Below are 21,420 nucleotides of genomic sequence, written 5' to 3'. Positions count from 1 at the left end.
GGCAACGATCTCGCTCAAAAATTTTCTTTCTACTATAGGCACAAGGCCTGAAATTTTGGGTGAGGGTTCTGGTCGATTACTTTAACCCCATGTGCAACTGGTATTCTATTTTATTTACGCTGAAAAGGATGAAAGGCAAAGTTCACCTTGGCAGAATTTGAAGTTAGAACATAAAGACGACAGTGAGATTTGAAACCAACCACTGTTCTGACAGTGATGTCTAAACATAGGCACAAGGCCATGTCATATTTCAAATGAGAGGCATATTCTGTCATATCAAACCCAGTAAGTAACTGGTACTTATTGATCCTGGAAAAAATGAAAGGCAGTTGACTTAGACAGGATTTGAACTCACAGCATATAGACATACAATGAAATATCTGAAGGCATGAGGCCAAAAGTTTTGTATGAGGCTGTTAGGTGTGGAACTGATTTTACGGGACTTGATCTACAAAGTTCAGCCTGGTAGATCAACTTTGCCTTTCAATAGTAATAATAATTTTTTTATTGAAAGGTAGAAATCAATGATTTATTGGAGCCAATCAGAGGGTCTTTACATACCCATTCAATCTGCTAGAAATAGCAGTCAACTCTCTAGCAAATCACACCCTATTTCTACAAAAAAACCTGAAGGACACATTTAAAAATATAATCAAAGATGGGATGAGAGAGCTAGTAATAGCAGCCAAATCTCATATCACACCCTACTCCTGTCAGAAAAAAAAAAAACATCTGAAGGGCACATTTGAGAAAATGGTCTTAGATACACTAAGATGAGATGAGTGAGAGAGCACCTACATAGCCACTCAGCCTGCTAGAAATAGTAGCCAATTCTCAAATCACATTCTATTATTGTAAAAATAATCTGAAGGGCACATTTGAAAATATAGCCCTAGATACACTAAGATGGGATGTCACATCCGGAATTGTATTTTTCTTTTTTTGTATTTCTGTCATAGGTCTGGTCTATCATAGCTTACCCGGGGTTAAATAACCATGGATCACTTCTTACCACTGGACAGGTTGCTTTAGCCATTCTGTCCACTTGGATATACATGTAGTAGTGATGGTGGTGGTAGTATTGTTGTGGTAGTAGTCGTGGTGGTAGTAGTAATATTTGCTGCAGTAAGCTAAAGGAGGCATTAAGTGGTAGGGCTGGGGGGGGGGAGCTGGTGGTGATAGAGGAGATGGTGGTGGTGGTGGTGGTGGTGGTGGTGGTGCTGCTGCTGGCCAGCCGGGAGATTAACTGCAATAATTGTTTGCTCAAACCAATCGAACATAACTAGTGATCAATATCCAATATAAACAATATGAACATAATATATAGTTGACTGTGGCATTAATATAATCTGTACAAGCAGCTGTTATACACACACACACACACACACACACACACACACACACACACACACACACATACATACATACATACATAGATACATACATGGAAACATATGTATATATATACATCATCATCATCATCATCATCATCGTTTAACGTCCGCTTTCCATGCTAGCATGGGTTGGACGATTTGACTGAGGACTGGTGAAACCGGATGGCAACACCAGGCTCCAGTCTGATTTGGCAGAGTTTCTACAGCTGGATGCCCTTCCTAACGCCAACCACTCAGAGAGTGTAGTGGGTGCTTTTACGTGTCACCCGCACGAAAACGGCCACGCTCGAAATGGTGTCTTTTATGTGCCACCCGCACAAGCCAGTCCAGGGGCACTGGCAACGATCTCGCTCGAAAATCCTACAGGAGCCAGTCAGGCGGTACTGGCAACGGCCACGCTCAAAATGGTGCATCTCATGTGCCACCCGCACAAGAACCAGTCCAGGGGCACTGGCAACGATCTTACTTGGCTTGCCGGGTCTTCTCACGCACAGCCCATTTCCAAAGGTCTCGGTCCGTAGTCATCGCCTCGGTGAGGCCCAATGTACGAAGGTCTTGCCTCACCACCTCAGCCCAGGTCTTCCTGGGCCTACCTCTTCCACGGGTTCCCTCAACTGTTAGGGTGTGGCACTTTTTCACGCAGCTATCCTCCTCCATTCTCACCACATGTCCATACCAGCGCAATCGTCTCTCTTGCACGCCACAACTGATGCTTCTAATGTTCAGCTTTTCTCTCAAGATACTTACACTCTGACGGGTATTCACATTGACATTACACATCCAACGGAGCATACTGGCTTCATTCCTTGCGAGCTTACGTATGTCCTCAGCAGTTACAGCCCATGTTTCACTGCCATGTAGCATGGTTGTTCGTACGCATGCGTCATACAGTCTGCCTTTTACTCTGAGTGAGAGTCCCTTTGTCGCCAGCAGGGGTAAGAGCTCTCTAAACTTTGCCCAGGCTATTCTTATTCTAGCAGCTACACTTTCAGCGCACCCACCCCCACTACTAACTTGGTCGCCCAGATAGCGGAAGCTATCGACTACCTCTAGTTTTTCACCCTGGAATGAGATAGAAGTTGTTTCCTGTTTGTTTGCAGTCTTTATTGCACCTGAACATCTGCCACAAACAAAAACTAACTTGCTAGTTAACCTGCCTTTGATGTTGCTGCACCTCTTATGTGTCCATAGCTTGCACCGGGTACATCTTATAGAGTTACTACCTACTCCTTTTCTACATACTGAGCAGGGCCATCTACCTGAAGGGGTTTGTGTTTTATCTACCTTCCTACTTATTAGGATTTTGGTTTTAGCTAGGTTGACTCTAAGGCCCTTCAATTCTAGACCTTGCTTCCACACCTGAAACTTCTCCTCTAGTTCTGATAGTGACTCCGCAATTAGGGCAAGGTCATCAGCATAGAGGAGCTCCCAGGGGCAACCTGTCTTGAACTCCTCTGTGATTGCCTGGAGGACTATGGTAAATAATAGGGGGCTGAGGACGGAACCTTGGTGGACCCCTACATATACATATATATGGATGTATATGTGCATATATATATACATGTTTGTATGTATGTATATGTGTGTGTGTATATGTATGTATGTATGTATGTATGTATGTATGTATGTATGTATGTATGTATGTGTGTATTTATTTATGTATGTATGTATGTATGTATATGAATTTCTGAATAGCTGAATTTTGTTGTTGCTATTGTTGTTGATGTGAAAAAAAAAAAATAAAATTTGCAGATTTTAATATTATTTTTATGTTTCATGAAAGATCATTACTCTCTAAACTATTAAAAAAAAAAGAAAAAAAAAGAAACCCAAAGTACTTTGGTCACAAAATAAAAGCATAAGATTATAAACAAAGACTTTTATTCGAAGGAAAGATAAATGGTAGAAAACATCCAGAGAAAGATCTAGAACAAACTGGTTTGATAGCATCAAAGACTGAACGAAACTGTCATATGGTGAATGTGTAAGAATGGAGATCCTTGGTATTGAACCTGCCAAGGGCAGATGACACCTAATGATGAGGATGAAAGAGAGTTATGAATTAAGTTTTAAACCCAGCTAATTGTATTTTGTTAAATTCTTAGATTAACATGGCCTTTGGCTTTTCCTACTCAAAAGGGATTCTGTGTATGAAGTTTCAGTACCAAAGCTTTGTTCTACCTGATCCTAATGGTAGAAGATACTCGCCCAACTGCTCAATACCATGTTGTTGTGAAGTCAGCTTTTTAACCGAACAACCTTTCCTGAACCCATGATGAATGGTAGAAGTTTTTCTGTGAAGTACAATGCATTACGTTTCTTTACACATTTAACCCTTTTTATACCAGTTTGCCCAAATCTGCACTGGTTTTATAATGAAATAGGCCAGATTCACATGACTTGGGGGTGGTTTTGGCACTGGAGTTAGAAGGGATTTATTTCTCCACTTGCGATATAAACAAGCATGCATTCTGCACCAAAAACCTATACTCGCATGTTATCTACTGCAGTAAAGTTTGTTCTAACACAACATCCACATTTAAGTGCGGTTAAATATTATCTCTCGGTTTTAATACAGCTTCTGTTGTTAATATATACTTCTGTTTAAGGTGAACTAAATTAAATCCGTCCGTCAAAATTCCATGTTAATTGACATTCCAAATACCAGCTTAGTAACGACAAATTTATTTTACTAAATACATCATTATTTTCAAAATTTATTGAAACAAACGTATTTTTATCACAAGAGAAGTTTGGTTACAAAGGAGTTAAATTAGCTTACTTCAGAAATTATCAAATGAAGCAAAATTTAGTTTGAAAACAGCAAAGTTTGAAGGTCTGAACGCACCTCACCCAATCCACACTTCATTCTCTCTCTCTCTCTCTCTCTCTTTCTCTTTCTCATCTCTCAATTTCTCTCCTCCCTCTCTCCGCGTCTCTCTCTCTCTCTCTTCTCTTTATTGTTTGTAGCTAATGCAAAAGAATGTGTTCTGAACATAACCTGGTAACTCGTACCCCACCACCCTTGCCCCTTTGTCTCTCTTCAAACATCTTGGTAAGGATTTGCATTCTAGTTTCTCTCTTGTTGCTGTTGACTTGCAGTATTTTCACATTCTTTTTTTTTTTTACCTTTTGTTGTCAGTATGGTAGGCGGTGGGCGGGTGGGTGTGGGTACTTAGATTTTGCAAGTTTTCATACGCACCTATCACACCAGGTATAAGAAAAAAACTGTACAATGCACAAATACTCTTACACATTCACCTGAATTATACTAAACATCAATATATATATATATATATATATATATATATATATATATATATATATATATATTTATATATCTTTATCTATCTATCTACCTACCTACCTGCCCACCTACCTCTCTATCTATCTATCTATCTATCTATCTGTCTACATACATATATACATACATGCATACATACACAATGGGCTTCTCCTAGTCCCCGTCTACCAAATCTAGTTACAAGGTTTTGGTCTGGCCAAGGTTGTAGAAGAATACACTAGCACAAGGTGGCATGCATTGGGACTGAACCTGGAACCATGTGATTAGGAATCAAACTTCTTATCACACAGCCATGCTTGCATGTAATCTTGAAGAAGAAAAAAAAAAGAAAAAAGATTGGATAGTCATGGTTGGAATGCCTTTGATCTTAGATCTGCTCGGTCAGGCTGACCTGGAGCTAAACGAAACAACAACTTCCTGATTGTAAAACATTTTTAATATGCAATTATTGTTAAAAGAATGTTATCTCCGATTTAGGAAAAGAAAATTGTTATTTGGCCTCTGATGCAATGATTAGTTATTTGCTGCTTTATAATTAGTGATGATATAGATTAAATGAGTGATCTCACTAATTACATCAATGTTTTAAAAAACATCTTTTCTTTTCAAATATTTAAAAAATGTTTGTTATGGTGCAGGCGTGGCTGTGTGGTAAGAAGCTTGCTATCCAACCACATAGTTTCATGTTCAATCCCACTGTGTGGCACCTTGGGCAAGTGTGTGTGTGAGAGAGAGAGAGGGAGAGAGAGAGAGGGAGAGAGAGAGAGGGAGAGAGAGAGAGGGAGAGAGAGAGAGAGAGAGATGTTTGCAATTGGACAGGAAAAAATTAAAAATTTTTTGAATTTTCAGAAGTCTTGGAATTATGGTCTTCACCTTTCAGTTAGTTTCTGTCTGTCTGTCTGTCTGTCTGTCTGTCTGTCTCTCTCTCTCTCTCTTTTTCCCTTTCACAACTAGGATAACCATGTATCCCCTCTACAACAAGATACTTGCTTCTGTTCATCTATCAGGGTTTAACCACTCCTCAGGTGGTACAAAGCTACCTCCTTCAATTCCACTCCCCCCCTTTCAGTTAAGGTATTTCTCTCTTGCACGTTATGTGGTGGCTGTGCTGGTGCTGGTGCCACATAAAAAGTATTCAGTCCACTCTGTAAAGTGGCTGGCGTTAGGAAGGGTACCCAGCTGTAAAAACCATGCCAAAGCAGGCAGTGGAGCTTGGCACATTCCCCAGGCTTACCAGCTTCTGTCAAACTGTCCAACCCATGCCAGCATGGAAGACAAACGTTAAGTGATGAGATGATGATGATGATGATTACACACACACACACACACACACATGTGTGTGCAGGATATGTTTGGTTAGGCTCTGCAAAATTTGACATTTATATGAATGATATTACTATTTGCTCTTATCTGTCGGGCTTCTCAGCCATGCAGTGCAAGTATATCAGGGTAGATCTTCGTTGACTGACATTTAACTTTTTCCCGATCATATTTCTAATGAAAGACGCTGCTTATGTGCTTCAGTTAATTTTGAAAAGAAAAAAATTTAGAGAAATGGATTTACTTCATCATCATTGACTCTTGATACTAACCTGCCTAATATCAAATCCATGTTTATGATATAAACTTCCTGTTTTAAAAGTGATTTAAATGAAAACCATCCATCAAAGTTTCATGTTAATTTATGTTCCAAACACCAGTTTAATGATGACAGTTATTTTTCTAAGTTCTTTTTGTTATTTTCAAAATTTATTGAAACAAAAGGCAGTGTATTCCAAGAGAAATACATTAACGAAAATGTTCAGCTTGTGTTTAGAACACAAATCAACAAGTTCTTGCATAAAATTATGAAGGAAAGTTTTAGTTTGATACTTTTGCTACCATATTTCTGTTGAAGTACAGAGTGGTTGTTTCAATTAATTTTGAATATAATGTTGATTTTAGTAAAATAATTTCAGAATTGTATTTGTCTTGCAAGTGACTTGATCTGAGACAATGTGTTGAAACTGAAGCAGCTCCATCATAGAAAAGCCATTTAATAACACACAAAACTTTTAAATTCACTTTAATTCTTCAGCATTCAGATTTCTATATCAAATGTAATGCCTGTTTATTCACATTGTTTTGAATTAACCTTGCAGTATCTTGTAACTTTGAGGTTTCAATGATGTGACTGTATATTTTTAGAATGATACTGTATGTTAGGTGTGAGAGGCCAGATCTAGCTGGTTTGAACTTAAAAAAGGTAGAATTTAAACAGGCTATATCCAGTCCAAGGCTGGATATGGCCTGTTTAAATGACAAAGGGTTAAATCTGTTTCATGAAGTATTGAAATTCTCATTGTTCAACAGCAGCTTGAGTCTCTAACACAATGCTACGACAACTCCGTTGTCAATAAGCAGGTCACAGTTGTGCTGTGAAGATTTTAACCCCTCATGAAACAAATTTAAAGTGAATTTTGTGATTTTGAGTGTTTATTAAATGGCTCTTCCACAATGTAGTTGCTTAGTAAAATCATTTTGTTGAGCTGACAGAATTGTTAGCAAATCACACGAAATGCTGCTAAGCAGTGTTTGTTTCAGGTGTTTATATTCTGAGTTCATATTTTTCCCAGGTTAACTTTGTCTTTCATTCTTTTGGAGCCACTAAAATGTAATACCAATCAAGAACCAGGGTCAGTGTAATTGACTAAATCTCTGTACCTCAAATTGCTGACCTTGTGCCGAAAGTTGAAACAGTTATTAAGATAGTGTGGAACATAAACTTAAAAGGGATTTCGATGGACAGTTATAATTTAGATCATTTTAAAACAGGAAGTTTGTTAAAATCCCTAACATATTATTATTTTCAAAATTAATAGAACTAGGGTGGGGCTATCAGACTCAATAGTGTACTATTGAGCCTGATACCTCTGTCTTTGTTCTCTTATAGTATAAACACCTTTAACCCTTTCGTTACCAACCCAGCTCAAAACGCCTCTGTCTGTGTAGTACAAATGTTTTGTTTTCATACATTTTGAATTAAAATCTTTCACCAAACCTTAGTCGCAATTTATGTTCCTAACACTAGCTTAATGATAACTACATTATTTTACTAAATTCTTTGTTATGTTTAAAATTAACTGAAAGAAACACAGAGCGTCTCAAAATAAATATAGTAACGAAAGGGTTAAAGCAGTTTCATATCATGGGAATAGAGCTAGTCTCAAGTAGGTTGGGTTCAAATGAGCTAACAGAATTCTTTTGTCATCATCATCATCATCGTTTAACATCTGTTTTACATGCTGGTATGGGTTGGATGGTTTAACAGGAGCTGGGCAGCTGGGGAGCTGTTCAGACTCAATTTGTCTGTTTTGGCATGGTTTCTACAGCTGGATGTGCTTCTTAACGTCAACCACTTTACAGAGTGTGCTGGGTGCATTCTACCTGCATAGGTGCATTTACTCTGTCCTGGCATGAGTGCGTTTTACATGGCACTGAAAAAGAATTGACGAAATATAGGCAAGAGTGGTTTCTGCTCATCAATGCCTGGTTCAGTATTAAATCAGCTCCTTGAGCCATTCAGCCTCCATACAAGGAATTTGACACTAGCAGTGGGATGATCAAATGTAATGATATTGGGAGATCAATAAGGAATTGACAGAGAATCAAATTATATGGAGAGATGCTGTATCATAAACCTGCAACCTTCCCGCCCCCAATACCTGTGCTCACATAGAGAAACACTCATCATGATGACGATGATGATTGTTATTGTTGAGTTGATATCCAGTTAATTGTTGAAGATTGTTCGTTACACAATTATAAAACCTAAAGTAACATTGTATGTAGCTTTGCTTTGAAACATGTGACCCCCCCCCCCCCCCGGCCAGTTCTTCATCTTTGCCAATTGTGTTAATCTTGTAAATAATACAGTGGTGATGTTAATAAACCTATTGTGTGCAGTAGCATACATTGTGCACAATCTCCTTCAGTGCTTTCTCTCTCTCACTCTCTCTCTCTCTCTCTCTCTCTCTCACGCACACACACATATTGCATTGTGCAGAGAGATCCAGTGAAGGTCTCACTGATTAATTTACTCTTCTTTCCATCTGGTTGTACTTAGTTAACATCATCATTGTTTTCTGTCTTTCTGTTGATGAAGTATATTTCCATTGTCATTGCTTTCTTCTTTTTCCATAATCATCATGATTTTGCATCCATTTTTCTCTAGCATGGGTTGGATAAGTTTGCAATACTGTGCAGCTTTTCTCATACGCACTTCAGTCTCTCAGCCTATTCTCTGCTATTTAATATATAATACAACTTGTTGGTCTTCATATCACGAATCCCTGTTATTATCTATTAATAAAATAAATGTTTCTAGACAGATGGGTTTAATAAGGCACAATTACCAGATCTTTTGATCTCAGTTTTATTTTACTCAGTTTTGGGCTGACCTGGGCTAAATAACAGACCATACCTTGATCATTCTTCTCCAGTCACTGGAGATGTACAGCTGTCACTATCTGTGTTTCATCATAACATAACACTTCTTAAAAAACTTTATACTAGATAGATAGATAGATAGATAGATAGATAGATAGATAAGTAGGAAGAGAGAGAGAGAGTGTAACTTTGTTATCAAAAGAAATAGTTCTCTGAATTAGTTTCCTGATATACACTGCATGTCCAAAGTGACATAGATGAAAAGTAATCTGCTTCACAAGGCAATGTTGACATAGCAAAACATTCCAGTAATCTCTGTTGATTTAACCTATGTATGAAAACTATGGTTGAAGTTTTTGTTGTCATCATCATTACCATGATTATTATTCAAGAGCTGTTTTCCATGTTGGTATGGGTCTGACAGACACTGGCAAGCAGGAGGAGCACACCAAGCTCTACTGTCTGCTTTTGCATAATTTCTATGACTGGATGTCCTTCCTGATGCTAACCAATTTCAGAGTGAGCTGGGGTGCTTTTTATATGGCACCAACAGCAGGGAGATCACCAAGTAACTTGGAAGACAAGACAAACGCAGTATTGAAGGAAGTGGCTCTATGTTAGATAATGAGAGGTTAGAGCATATAGCATAACACACGTTGTACTTCTGGATTGATGGAAAGGAATATTCACTTGGGTTGCAATATTGACAATGTTAGAAGCAGCATTGGTGTTAGTGGAAGTGATGAATAAGAGAAAGTAATGGTAGAAATGTCATTTAAAACTGTTGTTGTTGTGACTTGGTGATGTCAGTGTGAAAATGTCAAAGTAATGATTTGAGGTGTGAACACAGAAGCAGAGAAGTATTGTAGATTAGTTCTCTGAATTGAGGTAAATTAGAATATGTAGTAAGAATGTTTTAGTGAATATAGAAGAATCCTGAAATAGAGACTACATAAGTAGGGAGTGTTTTAATTTAGTGGGTTAGATGCAGGCATGGCCGTGTTGGCATAGGGATTGGTTGTGTAGTTGAAAAGCTTGCTTCTTGATCATGCGGTCATGGGTTCAGTCCTCTTGCATGGCACCTTGGGCAAGTGTCTCCTGCTGTAGCCTCAAGTTGACCAAAGCCTTGTGAGTGGATGTAGGAGACAGAAACTGAAAGAAGTCTGTCGTGTGTGTGTGTGTCCTTGTCTGGACATGTGACATTTGACAATGAGCATCATCATCATACAAACGATGTTGTTCATTTTTAGTCTTCCATGACAGTCATGGGAAAATATTTACCTTGCTTGGAAACAGGGGAGGATCGACAGCATTAGGTGTGGAAAATCTGCATCCATCAAATTGCGTCTGACCCATGCATGCAATGAAACATGGACGTTGAATGGTGATGATAAGAAAAGTATCCCAATTAAAACTTGGAGACAATTAAGAAAAGCATATTTTTTTGCATGTCATTCAGCATACCTGACTGGAATATATTGTAACACATGACAGTTCCAATTAAGTAGTTATTGTATAAGAGACAAGACATACTTCAGTAAGAACTAAAGCTTGAAATCAGTCTGAATAAATTACTGTCAAGCAAGAAAGGAGCAAGACTCTTTCTTATTACTATAACAATCTGTTGTGTTGCTGTATTACAAGAACAAAGTTCCTTTCCCTAAAGAGTGAAAAATAATTGCTGTTAGACACAACTGGCACTCCGTCGGTTACGACAACGAGGCTGGGTTCTAGTTTATCTAATCAATGGAACAGCCTGCCTATGAAATTAACATGCAAGTGGCTGAGCACTCCACAGACACGCGTACCCTTAACATAGTTCTCAGGGAAGTTCAGGGCAACGCAGAATGTGACAAGGTTGGCCCTTTGAAATGCAGGTACTGCTCATTTTTGCCAGCTGAGTAGACTGGAACAATGTGAAAGACATAACGCGCCGCTGGGTATCGATCTCACGACCTCACGATTGTGAGCCGAATGCTTTAACCACTAAGCCATGTGCCTTCATATAGACATAAAGGCAATAATACATATAGAGTGAAGTACAAATTAATTAAAGCATAAAGAAGAAAAATAAGTTTGTTACATTTCTTAGTTTCATACATGTGTTTCTGTGGTGGTGGGCATGTCTTTTTTTTTTGTTTTTTGGGTGTTGGTGGTAAAGGTGGTTCCATGTTTGCTATGAATTAGTGAAATGCCCTTTTGTATTCTTCCGAATTTAAAGCCGGTGGAGCTTGCAGAATTGTTAGAACATCAGACAAAATGCTGAATGGTGTTTCTTCTGGTTTAGTGTTCCGAGTTCAGATTCTGTTGACGTTGAGTTTATCCTTCATTTTGTTTTCGGTGGCGGGGAGGGGGGGGGGTCGATAAAAATGTACGACAGGGTTTGTTTGGTTGAGAACCTCGATTTTTTAAATTTCAAAGCGAACAGATTTCTTGCTAATTTAAAATTCAGTTATTCGAAGGAAAAAAAAAAGTGCATGAATGTAAGGGAGATAACTCCCATTATTATTATTTTTTTTAGCGTCAGTTTCGTCTGTGATGCACACCTGTTGGATTCGCATTAAATACGACTGACACTGGTGGAACATTGAATAACCTCCCTTGTAATATAAACCGTTCTTATTGTCCTGATACTTTATCAGTGGTTCAAGGCGGCGAGCTGGCAGAAACGTTAGCACACCGGGCGAAATACTTAGCGGTATTTCGTCTGCCGTTACGTTCCGAGTTCAAATTCTGCCGAGGTCGACATTACCTTTCATCCTTTCGGGGTCGATAGATTAAGTACCAGTTACGCACTGGAGTCGATGTAATCGACTTAATTCCTTTGTCTTTCCTTGTTTGTCCCCTCTATGTTTAGCTCCTTGTGGGCAATAAAGAAATAAGAAACGTTAGCATGCTGGGCGAAATGCTTAGTGGTATTTCGTCTGTCTTTTTACGTTCTGAGTTCAAATTCCGCCGAGGTCGACTTTGCCTTCCATCCTTTTCTAATCGATAAACTAAGTACCAGTTGCGTACTGGGTCGACCTAATCGACTGCCCCCCCTCCCCCAAAATTTCGAGCCATGTGCCTAGAGTAGAAAAGACTGTATGAGTGATTCAGTTCTATATTTAAGAGATGAGAAATTATTTACATTATTTACATTTGACGGATATTTGTCCTCATCTTGTTTGTTGTTAACACAACGTTGTGTTAACAGCAAACAAGATGAGGACAAATATCCGTCAAATGTAAATAATGTATGAATGGTTTCCAACCTTTTCACTACCAAGGACCTCTTTCATTTAAATGAGTTTTTACCCCGGACCCCAGGATATTGAAAAGTCTGTCAGCTTAACATGTTCACGGACCCCTAGTACTACCTTTGCAGACCACAAGTTGGGAGCCACTGCACTAGATTATTCTTGTTGTTAAACTTGTCTGTTCAGTAAACAGGGTCATCTGTTGAGCAATTATCGCGGGTACATTTAAGTAAGGCTGCAGATGTTACAATGTTATGCCTGTTGTTTTTGTTGTGGTTGCTTTTGTATAGCCCCAAGCTGGCTTCAATGTAGCAGATCTGTGGTCACAGGCGTTTTTAGTTTTTCAGTAAATGCATATAGGACTAAAGAAAGCCATTTGGTAGTTGAATGTCATAAAACGAGTGGAAAAGGATGAGAGCTTTTGGGGAGTTACAATGTGCTGTAATGGCCCTGCATGGAAACAAAACAAAAAAACATAAATTAATAAAAAAAATAAAAGCAAAATAAAATAAACGATTTGTGAGAGCAGAAAGCTAGCTGAGTCTTGCCTGAGTTGTGTGAATGCTAAGACAGTAGGGTGTGATAGGAGGGAGATTTTATTTGCTATTTCTAGTGGGTAACATAACCCCATTGAGGTCCTTGTTGGTTGGTAGCTTCGTTATTGAGGCATGTGCTGATCACCTGTAACAATCCGTAACAAAACCTTTAGCCTGTTTCTCCCACAAACTCTTTTGTCTCTAAAAGTTCCAAATCAGTGATTGTTGTCCCACTGCCTGAGTAATTACTTGTGACTGTGTATCACAGCTCCCCAGTTATGTTTAGCGTTTAGGTGCAGGCATGGCTGTGTGGTGAGAAGTTTGCTTTCTGACACTTGGCTTCAAGTACAGTCCCACTGTGTGGCACCTTGGGCAAGTGTCTTCTACTCTAGGCCTGTACCAATCAAAGCCTTGTGAGTGGATTTGGTTGATGAAAACTGAAAGAAGCCCATTGTATGTATGCCTGTATGTATGTATGTATGTATGTATGTATGTGTGTGTGTATGTGTTCATCTGTCTATGTATGTAGGTATGTATGTATGCATGTATATGTATGTATGTGTATGTATGTGTTTGTGTATGTTTGCATGTGTTTGTGTGTGTTTGCATGTGTATGTGTGTTTGCGTGTGTAAGTATTTCTGTCTCCTACCTTTGACTTTATGCGTTAGTTGTAAAAGGAGTGTCACCATCATGGGAGTGGTGTCCATCGTTTCCGATCTTCTATGGAAAACATGTCTGGCATTGGGGAAATATTACCTTACTTCCGTCTAACCCATGCAAGCGTGGATGTTAAAACAACAACAACGATGACAACAACATCACTGATGATGATGACATGATAACGATATCATTATGAAACCCTTTGTGAGATTGGTCTATTTAATTTAAAATGCTATTTGAGCAAATGAATTTTTTAAAAACTTCATGACTTAATAAAGCTTCACAATGTAACAGAACCTTAGACTGCCCTGACTTACATTGTTTCAGTTGTTATCAGCTGTGTCATTTACTGTTTAAATTAAACACTTTTGCCTTATCATGTTCTTAAATAATTTTCTGTTAATTTTGTTATTTTTCTGTAGTTTGAGCTTTACCCATAGTTTTCTTAGGTCAAACTCTGCCTTGATTTCACAATCAATTGCTATTTGTTTAATCTCTTCTATCAATATTTTTTTTATTTATTTTATTGACATTTATTTATTTTGCTTGGTTTTTAGTTGTTCTGGATTGAATGATTTTTCCAGTCAGAGCTGCTAGTTTGTGTCTTAAGCATTGTGTTGATTCACCTAACTACATCAGTCTCTGTGAGTGAGTCTACAGCTGCTATCAGGACTTGGACGAACCACTGTATATAACTATTCAAAATGTAAATGACATTACTAACATATCCATCTTCGTAAGCATATAGCTGCTAGCAAACATTACAAACCACCACCACCACCACCACCACTCTTCACTTTTTACTCCTTGCTCCCTTCATTATTTAAGGAGTTTCGGTTACCCTTCTGTCTGCTTTGGTACACAATTTTTTGTTGTCATTTTTGAGGACGTTCATCATATCATGTGTTTATTTGTTTGATATCTGTTGTTGCACAAATACCGTTAGTGTGCATGTAATAGCTTGATATACATGCTCAGTCGTCACAATGCCTGCTTCCTATAGCAGCAGCAGCAGCATCACCTCTATTTCTTACTAATTGTCTCTTTGCCAAGCATTAAGGTAAGAGCCTTTTATAAGTTGAAGAGAATTGCTATCGGTTATCCCAGAAGGTCGCAGTTTATTCTGTAACCAGGAAGGAATTACATAGTTTATCTTTTATTAGTTTCTGTCATTGGGCTGTGGCCATGCTGGGGCACTGCTTCGAAAGGTTTAGGCAAACAAATCGACCCTGGTAGTTTTTCGTTTGTTTGTAATCCTGACACCTATCCAGTCGGTCTTTATTGTTGAACCCCTGAGTTACGTGGACGTAACCATACTAGCACCGGTTGTCAAGCAGTGGTGACGGATAAACGCAACAGGAAGACACACACACACACGTGTGTGTGTGTGTGTGTGATGGGTTTCTCTCAGTTTCTACCAAGTAAATCCATCTACAAGGCTTTGATCTGTCTGGGGCTATAGTAGAAGACACTTGCTCAAGGTGCCACGCAGTGGGACAGAACCCGAGACCCTGTAGTTGGGAAGTAAACGTCTTACCCTACAGCCACGCCAACGCATCATTACATCAGCGTTCATCGTTGTTGTTAGAGTTATTGATTTTAATATTCACATTCTGTGCTGATACATATGTCTAACAAGTCTGGAATATTTTTAATTCTTTCGTTATTTTCAGTTTTGTCCGATGACAACTTCGGTGTTGGTCGTTCTAACAAGTTCAATACAACTGCTTCACCTCAAACGTTTTACTGTCCCCTCTCCACTTTAACTGTCTATCATCAGGTTATCTCCCTTCACTTCGTGATTATAGATTAGCAGAGTTATCTCTCTTACATTCACTGTCTTGAAACGTAAATTTTGACAACTGTCAGGTAAATTAATGTTTTAATTTTTATTTAATTTAAAATGTATAAAGATAATTTGAGGAATGGAAAAATTGAAGTAACGGAATAAAAAAGAGTGAAGCATCAGCTTCGAAAAAATGAATACATCTCTGCACCAACGCACTGTTTATTCTTGCACAACACAACTCATTCCTCTTATACTTGATATGTCTCTTGGCTCATCTCTACTAAATCGTTGTCTAGGCATATTAGCATTACACATCCAACAGAGCATGGTTGCTTCGTTACTCTCTAACATTTACACATCCTCTGTAGTCAGTGCCCATGTCTCATTACTATGCATCATCACACTTTGCTCACAAGTTACATACAACTTACCTTTTGCTCAAAAGAGAGAATCCCTTTGATATTGACAGAAGTAGTAACTCTCTCAATTTTCCCCCACTTTGTCTGTACTTTTGCAGTACCCTATTTCAGAACTCTGAAACTGTTATCTCAGTTTCCCAAGTAACAGAGACTATCAACTATTTGTATAGAACCTTCCAAACTTTGAAAGTAATTCATTTTACAACTACACCAACTGTTAACCATCCCTGTTCATTTGCCACATATTAAGTCTTTGTTCACTGTGAGCCCTGTACATCTCTTGCGCACCTATAGTCCACACCTTGTACACTATATGATGTTTCTTATTACTTCCTTTTATACATATTGAATCTGACCATTTCTTTGGTGTCAGCCAAGTGCTGTTTTATTCCGTTTACTAAAACTTTTGTTTTTCTGCAGTTTATTCTGGGGCCTTTCACTTCTGCATTTAGAATTTTCTTTTGTAAGTTTGTTTTTTTCCAGAGATTCTGCTGTAAGGACTAGGTTATCAGCATATAGGAGTTCCTATGAAACAGTCAGTTTTAAACTAGCCATTGTGTAACTTGGAGAACTGTAATAAATATGGTGTGTACATATGAATGTGCCTTTGCATGTGTATGTATGCATGTATATACATGTGTTTATACACAAACATATAAATACGTGTGTATAGGTATGTGTGTGTAGACACATACATATAGACACGTGTGTATGTATATCTATATATATAATATATGTGTGTATACATGTATGTAGAATGTATATATGTATGTACATGCACAGATTCACACATGGTTGTATCCATATATATATATATATATATATATATATAGTAGAATAATAAAAAGCAAGCTCTTGGTACAGTATTATATATTTGAAAAAATGAGTAGAGAAGGCTTTTCTTGAATAATTTTTATTTGAACAATTAAATTAAGTACCAGTTGCTTACTGAGGTTGCTCTAATAGACTAGCCCCCTCCCAAAAATTTCGGGCCTTGTGCCTAGAGTAGAAAAGAATTTTTATTTGAATAATAATGTATACAGTGAGTGACTCTGGTATGAGCTTCAAGCTTCAAATAGCCTGGCTATTTGAACCTTGAAACTCATACCAGAGTCACTCACTCTAAACATTATTATCAAAATAAAAAAAATTATTCCCCTTCCCACCCAAAAGCCATCTCTCTTCACTTTTTCAAATGTAGACACACACACACATGCAAATATCTGTGTATGTGTAAGTATTACAGATAACTGATAAACTACGTTTTGTGGCCATTACCACCACTCCGCCCACGTCCAACATATTCAATTCACAAAAAAAAAAAAAAAAACTAGGTGACCCTGTTTAAGTTCATTTTGTTTTTTTTTCTTGATTGATTCAATATCTCTTCTAATTTCCCAGTAACTAGGAATTTTAAACTTTTTTTTTTTATCAGTGGTTACTAAATGTAATTTCTTTTTTGCTTTGATTTTTGAAATTTTGCTTACTTGTATGCATTCTGGGTTCATTAGAGTTTAATTGAAGAACAAAACCAGTTACATGGCAAATGAGAAGCAATGTAATTGCTTGGCAATAAGTTTCTTTTAGTTACCGATAGTTATGATATTAAGAAGCTAGCATAGAGTACATTGAAATAATTTGAGGAAGTACATTCATGTACTCTCTCACTCATGCTTGTGTACTTGGCAAGACAATTTATTTCAGATATTAATAGTTTGAATAGTAAGTAATGGTGACTGGAGAAGTTAGTGGTAGTTGTAATGGTAGTACACAATACATGCAAATATTGTCTCTATGTATGTTTGCCTCTGTGTGTGTGTGTGTGTGTGTGTATTCTTTTGTTCTTTTACTTGTTTCAGTCATTTGACAGCGGACATGCTGGAGCACTGCCTATAGTTGAGCAAATTGATCCCAGGACTTATTCTTTGTAAGCCTAGTACTTATTCAGTCAGTCTCTTTTGCCGAACTGCTAAGTTATGGGGACATAAGCACACCAACTTCGGTTGTCAAGTGATGTTGGATACATGCACATGCACACACACACACACACACACACACACACACACACACACACATGCACATGGAATCTTTAATCCTTTTTTCACCATATTTCTGTTAAAATACATTGCTTTTGTTTCAATTTAATTTTGAAAATAACGAAGAGTCTATCAAAATAACTTTGTCATTATAAAAGATAATATTTCAAACATAAATCAACAGGAAATTTTAGTGGAAGTTTTTATTTGGGTCCCTTCAAAACTGGAAGGGGTGCTCTCAGGCAGGTTGGTATGGAAAGGGTTTATACTGTGGTTTGATTCTCTACCCATATCCGTCTGTCTGTCTATCTGCCTGTCTGCGTGTCTGTCTGTCTGTCTACCTGCCTGCCTCTCTCTCTCTCTCTCTCTCTCTCTCTCTCTCTCTCTCTCTCTCTCTCTGTCTCTCTCTCTCCTTTCTTTAGGGCTCTCACCCTCTTCCTTTAATTTTTGCTTTTTCATTACCACATTTGATGACTTAAAAGACGCATAGGTATATTAGACACACCCAAACTTCAGTAGTGCATATTCAGAAATTTGAAAATACAAAGGGGGCCAAAATCAGGTTCCTGCAGAGGGTCTCTGGAGTAACCTTACTCGACAGAGTGCATTGCTTTGAGATTAGGGAGTTTCGTCAGGTTGAGCCGCTTACTTCTCCAGGTCACAGCTCTGATACTATGAATGTGCTTAGAATATCACAGGAAAAGATCACAAAGACGACTTCTTCAAGCCAAGTCAACCAGTTGAAGGCCTGGTTAGTAGACCAAGAAGGAGATAGTTTGATAATAAGCCACGGTCTCAGTGGGTCATGCTTGAGAATCCAGCTGGAAAATATAATAATGGTGGCTTCTGATAGGACCCTATGAAGTATGTGAGGACTCCACTTCCATGACTCTACAAGCAATAGTGGGTGGAGAAAACAGAAGGATGGATAAATAGGAAAGAAGTTTTTAGTGCAGAAATCATCATCATCGTCATCATCGTCGTTTAACGTCCGCTTTCCATGCTAGCATGGGTTGGACGATTTGACTGAGGACTGGTGAAACCAGATGGCTACACCAGGCTCCAATCTGATTTGGTAGAGTTTCTACAGCTGGATGTCCTTCCTAACGCCAACCACTCAGAGAGTGTAGTGGGTGCTTTTTACGTGCCACCGGCACGAAGACCAGTCAGGCGGTACTGGCAACGGCCACACTCAAAATGGTATATTTTACGTGCCACCTGCACAGGAGCCAGTCCAGGGGCACTGGCAACGATCTCGCTCGAAAGTCCTTACACATGCCGCGGGCACAAGTGCCAGAAAGGCGACGCTGAGCACAGGTGCCATCACAATTTCGCTTTCGCTTGCCCCAATAAGTCTTTGCAAGCTGAGTTTCGTGTCCAATGAGGGAGATGGTGTTGGCATGGGTGCCAGTCGTCGAATTTAGTTCGATTTCACTTGCCTCAACAGGTCTTCGCAAGTGGAGTTTAGTGTCCAATTTAATGCATCTAATATTTAAACTTCACGCATAGGGTCCTGAGTTGAGGGTTTTTGTTTTCTTTGAGACATTTTGGTGGGGGATGTGCATCTTATATGCTGTCAAATACGGTAATTTCTCTCTGTTCTGTACAGAGCTGTTAATCAGATAATCGAAGGTCTAATTTTTCTTTTGTCATGTACGTGAGTTAAGTTCCACATAAAAACCACCACAGCCACCGCCACTGCTACCATCACTGTGACAGAAGTCACGACTGCAAATACAGACAAATATGAAAGGCAAACTTTCATTTCTTGAATGTTCTTGACCATTCGATTAGCCACAATGAAAGAGATCAATAGTGTGGGTGAGGGTGGTGATGGTGGTGGTGGTGGTGGTGATAGGGGTGGAGTGGAGGGTGGCAGTTGAGGGTGGTGGAAGTTCATATGGTCCAGGCAGCAGCTGTTGCTTCTTAAGAACATGTGAACATGACATGGCCAAGTAATGCTGGGTAGAATGACCTTGTCCTTCAGCTGTGAAAGAATTTAAATTTTTTACTTTTTTATTTAATTTATTTTTCTTTTTATAATCACTTTTATTTTGTATTACATTTTATATATATATGCTTATGTATGTTTTTTTTGTTTTGTTTTACATTAATATTTATATTTCGTTTTTTGGTCTTATTCCAGATACTACTGGTGCTATTGTTTTTGATAGCCGAACAAAATCAGTCATGACTCAGGTTGGACAAGACAATGTTAAACAAAAGGTAAGTTTTATATATATATATATACACAACCACATATACATACATACATTCATACATATATATATACACACACACACACACACAGATGTATATATATATACATGCATATAACACACACACACATGTATATCAGCATTCTGTTCAGTGATACTAAATCAGAGATCTGTTGACAGATTTTAATAACTTTCTTAAACATTGTTTGTTTGATGAATTAAAAATGTTGATATTTGTCGATTGTTAATTTGGTAACAAAGTTGAAGGTGCATCGTCCTCTAACTTAATAGATTCTTCAAGAATCACCTGGAATTTCGTATCAGCTTGCGAAATGAAGCAACGGTGATTTTGTTCTCTCTTCCGCAACTTTTGAGTTGATTTGGAATCAACATGACAATGAAAAGCTTTCTCAACCTCACAATGCAGCTGCTACTTTCAGTAGTGACATGCCAGCTTATGCTGTCTATTTGTATCTATTTCCATTCATTCATCCATCCATTCATTCATTCATTCATTCATTCATTCATTCATTCATCCATCCATCCATCCATACATACATACATACATAGGTGATAAACAACCTTGCTACCCAGTAGGTGACCAGTCAAAATTTACTCTAAAACTAAAAAAAAGAGAACACACACGCACACACACACGCACGCACGCACGCACGCACGCACGCACGCACGCACGCACGCACACACACACACACACACACACACACACACACACACACACACACACACACACACACAGAGGCTTACAACTACTTTGAAACCATCAGCTTCCAAACACAAATTATAAGTTTGCATAAATGTACAGGTGTGGCTGTGTGGTAAGAAGCTTTCTTCCCAACCACATGGTTCTGGGTTCAATTCCACTATGTGGCACCTTGGGCAAGTGTTTTCTACTATAGCCTCAGGGTGACCAAAGCCTTGTGAGTGGATTTCGTAGACAGAAACTGAAAGAAGTCTGTCTCATATATATATATATATATATATCTAATATATGTATATAGATATATATGTTTATGTGTGTTTGTGTCTTTGTTTGCCCCTCCCTACCACCATCACTTGACAATCGATGTTGGTGTGTTTACATCCCCGTAACTTAGTGGTTCTGAAAAAGAGTCCCATACAATAAGTACTAGGCTTACAAGTCCTGCTCCAGGACTTAGAACCACAATCTTATGAATATTATTTACATTTGATGGATATTTGTGCTCATCTTGTTTGTTGTTAACCCTCCAGCCTTCATGAAGGCTGGACGGTATATCAGCCGAAACGTTGTGTCAGCAACAAACAAGATGAGGATAAATATTCGTCAAATGTAAATAATGTAAACAACGTTCATAATTCCTCATCTCTTAAATATAGAACTGTATCACACAATCT

General features: G+C 38.3%; 1 protein-coding gene across 11 annotated transcripts in view; it reads left to right on the top strand.

The window, feature by feature from the left end:
• LOC106882018 (spermatogenesis-associated serine-rich protein 2) overlaps window positions 1-21,420 on the top strand; it is a 132,412-nt gene that overhangs the window by 74,265 nt on the left and 36,727 nt on the right. For 9 of the 11 annotated variants that reach the window (XM_089339358.1, XM_089339356.1, XM_014932567.3 and 6 more), the window contains one exon: window positions 19,953-20,032. In XM_089339358.1, the coding sequence (XP_089195484.1) occupies window positions 19,953-20,032 (80 nt within the window). Of the gene's footprint in view, window positions 1-14,117; window positions 14,269-15,075; window positions 15,432-19,952; window positions 20,033-21,420 lie in introns of those variants that run through there. The other 2 variants (XM_014932570.3, XM_089339355.1) reach the window with 2 other exon arrangements.

Source organism: Octopus bimaculoides, chromosome 21 (assembly GCF_046866305.1).
Source record: "Octopus bimaculoides isolate indiv1 chromosome 21, ASM4686630v1, whole genome shotgun sequence".
NCBI classification, from domain to species: Eukaryota; Metazoa; Mollusca; class Cephalopoda; order Octopoda; family Octopodidae; genus Octopus; species Octopus bimaculoides.
The sequence above is the reverse complement of the archived record's forward strand: the minus strand, read 5'-3'. Positions and strand labels throughout refer to the sequence as shown.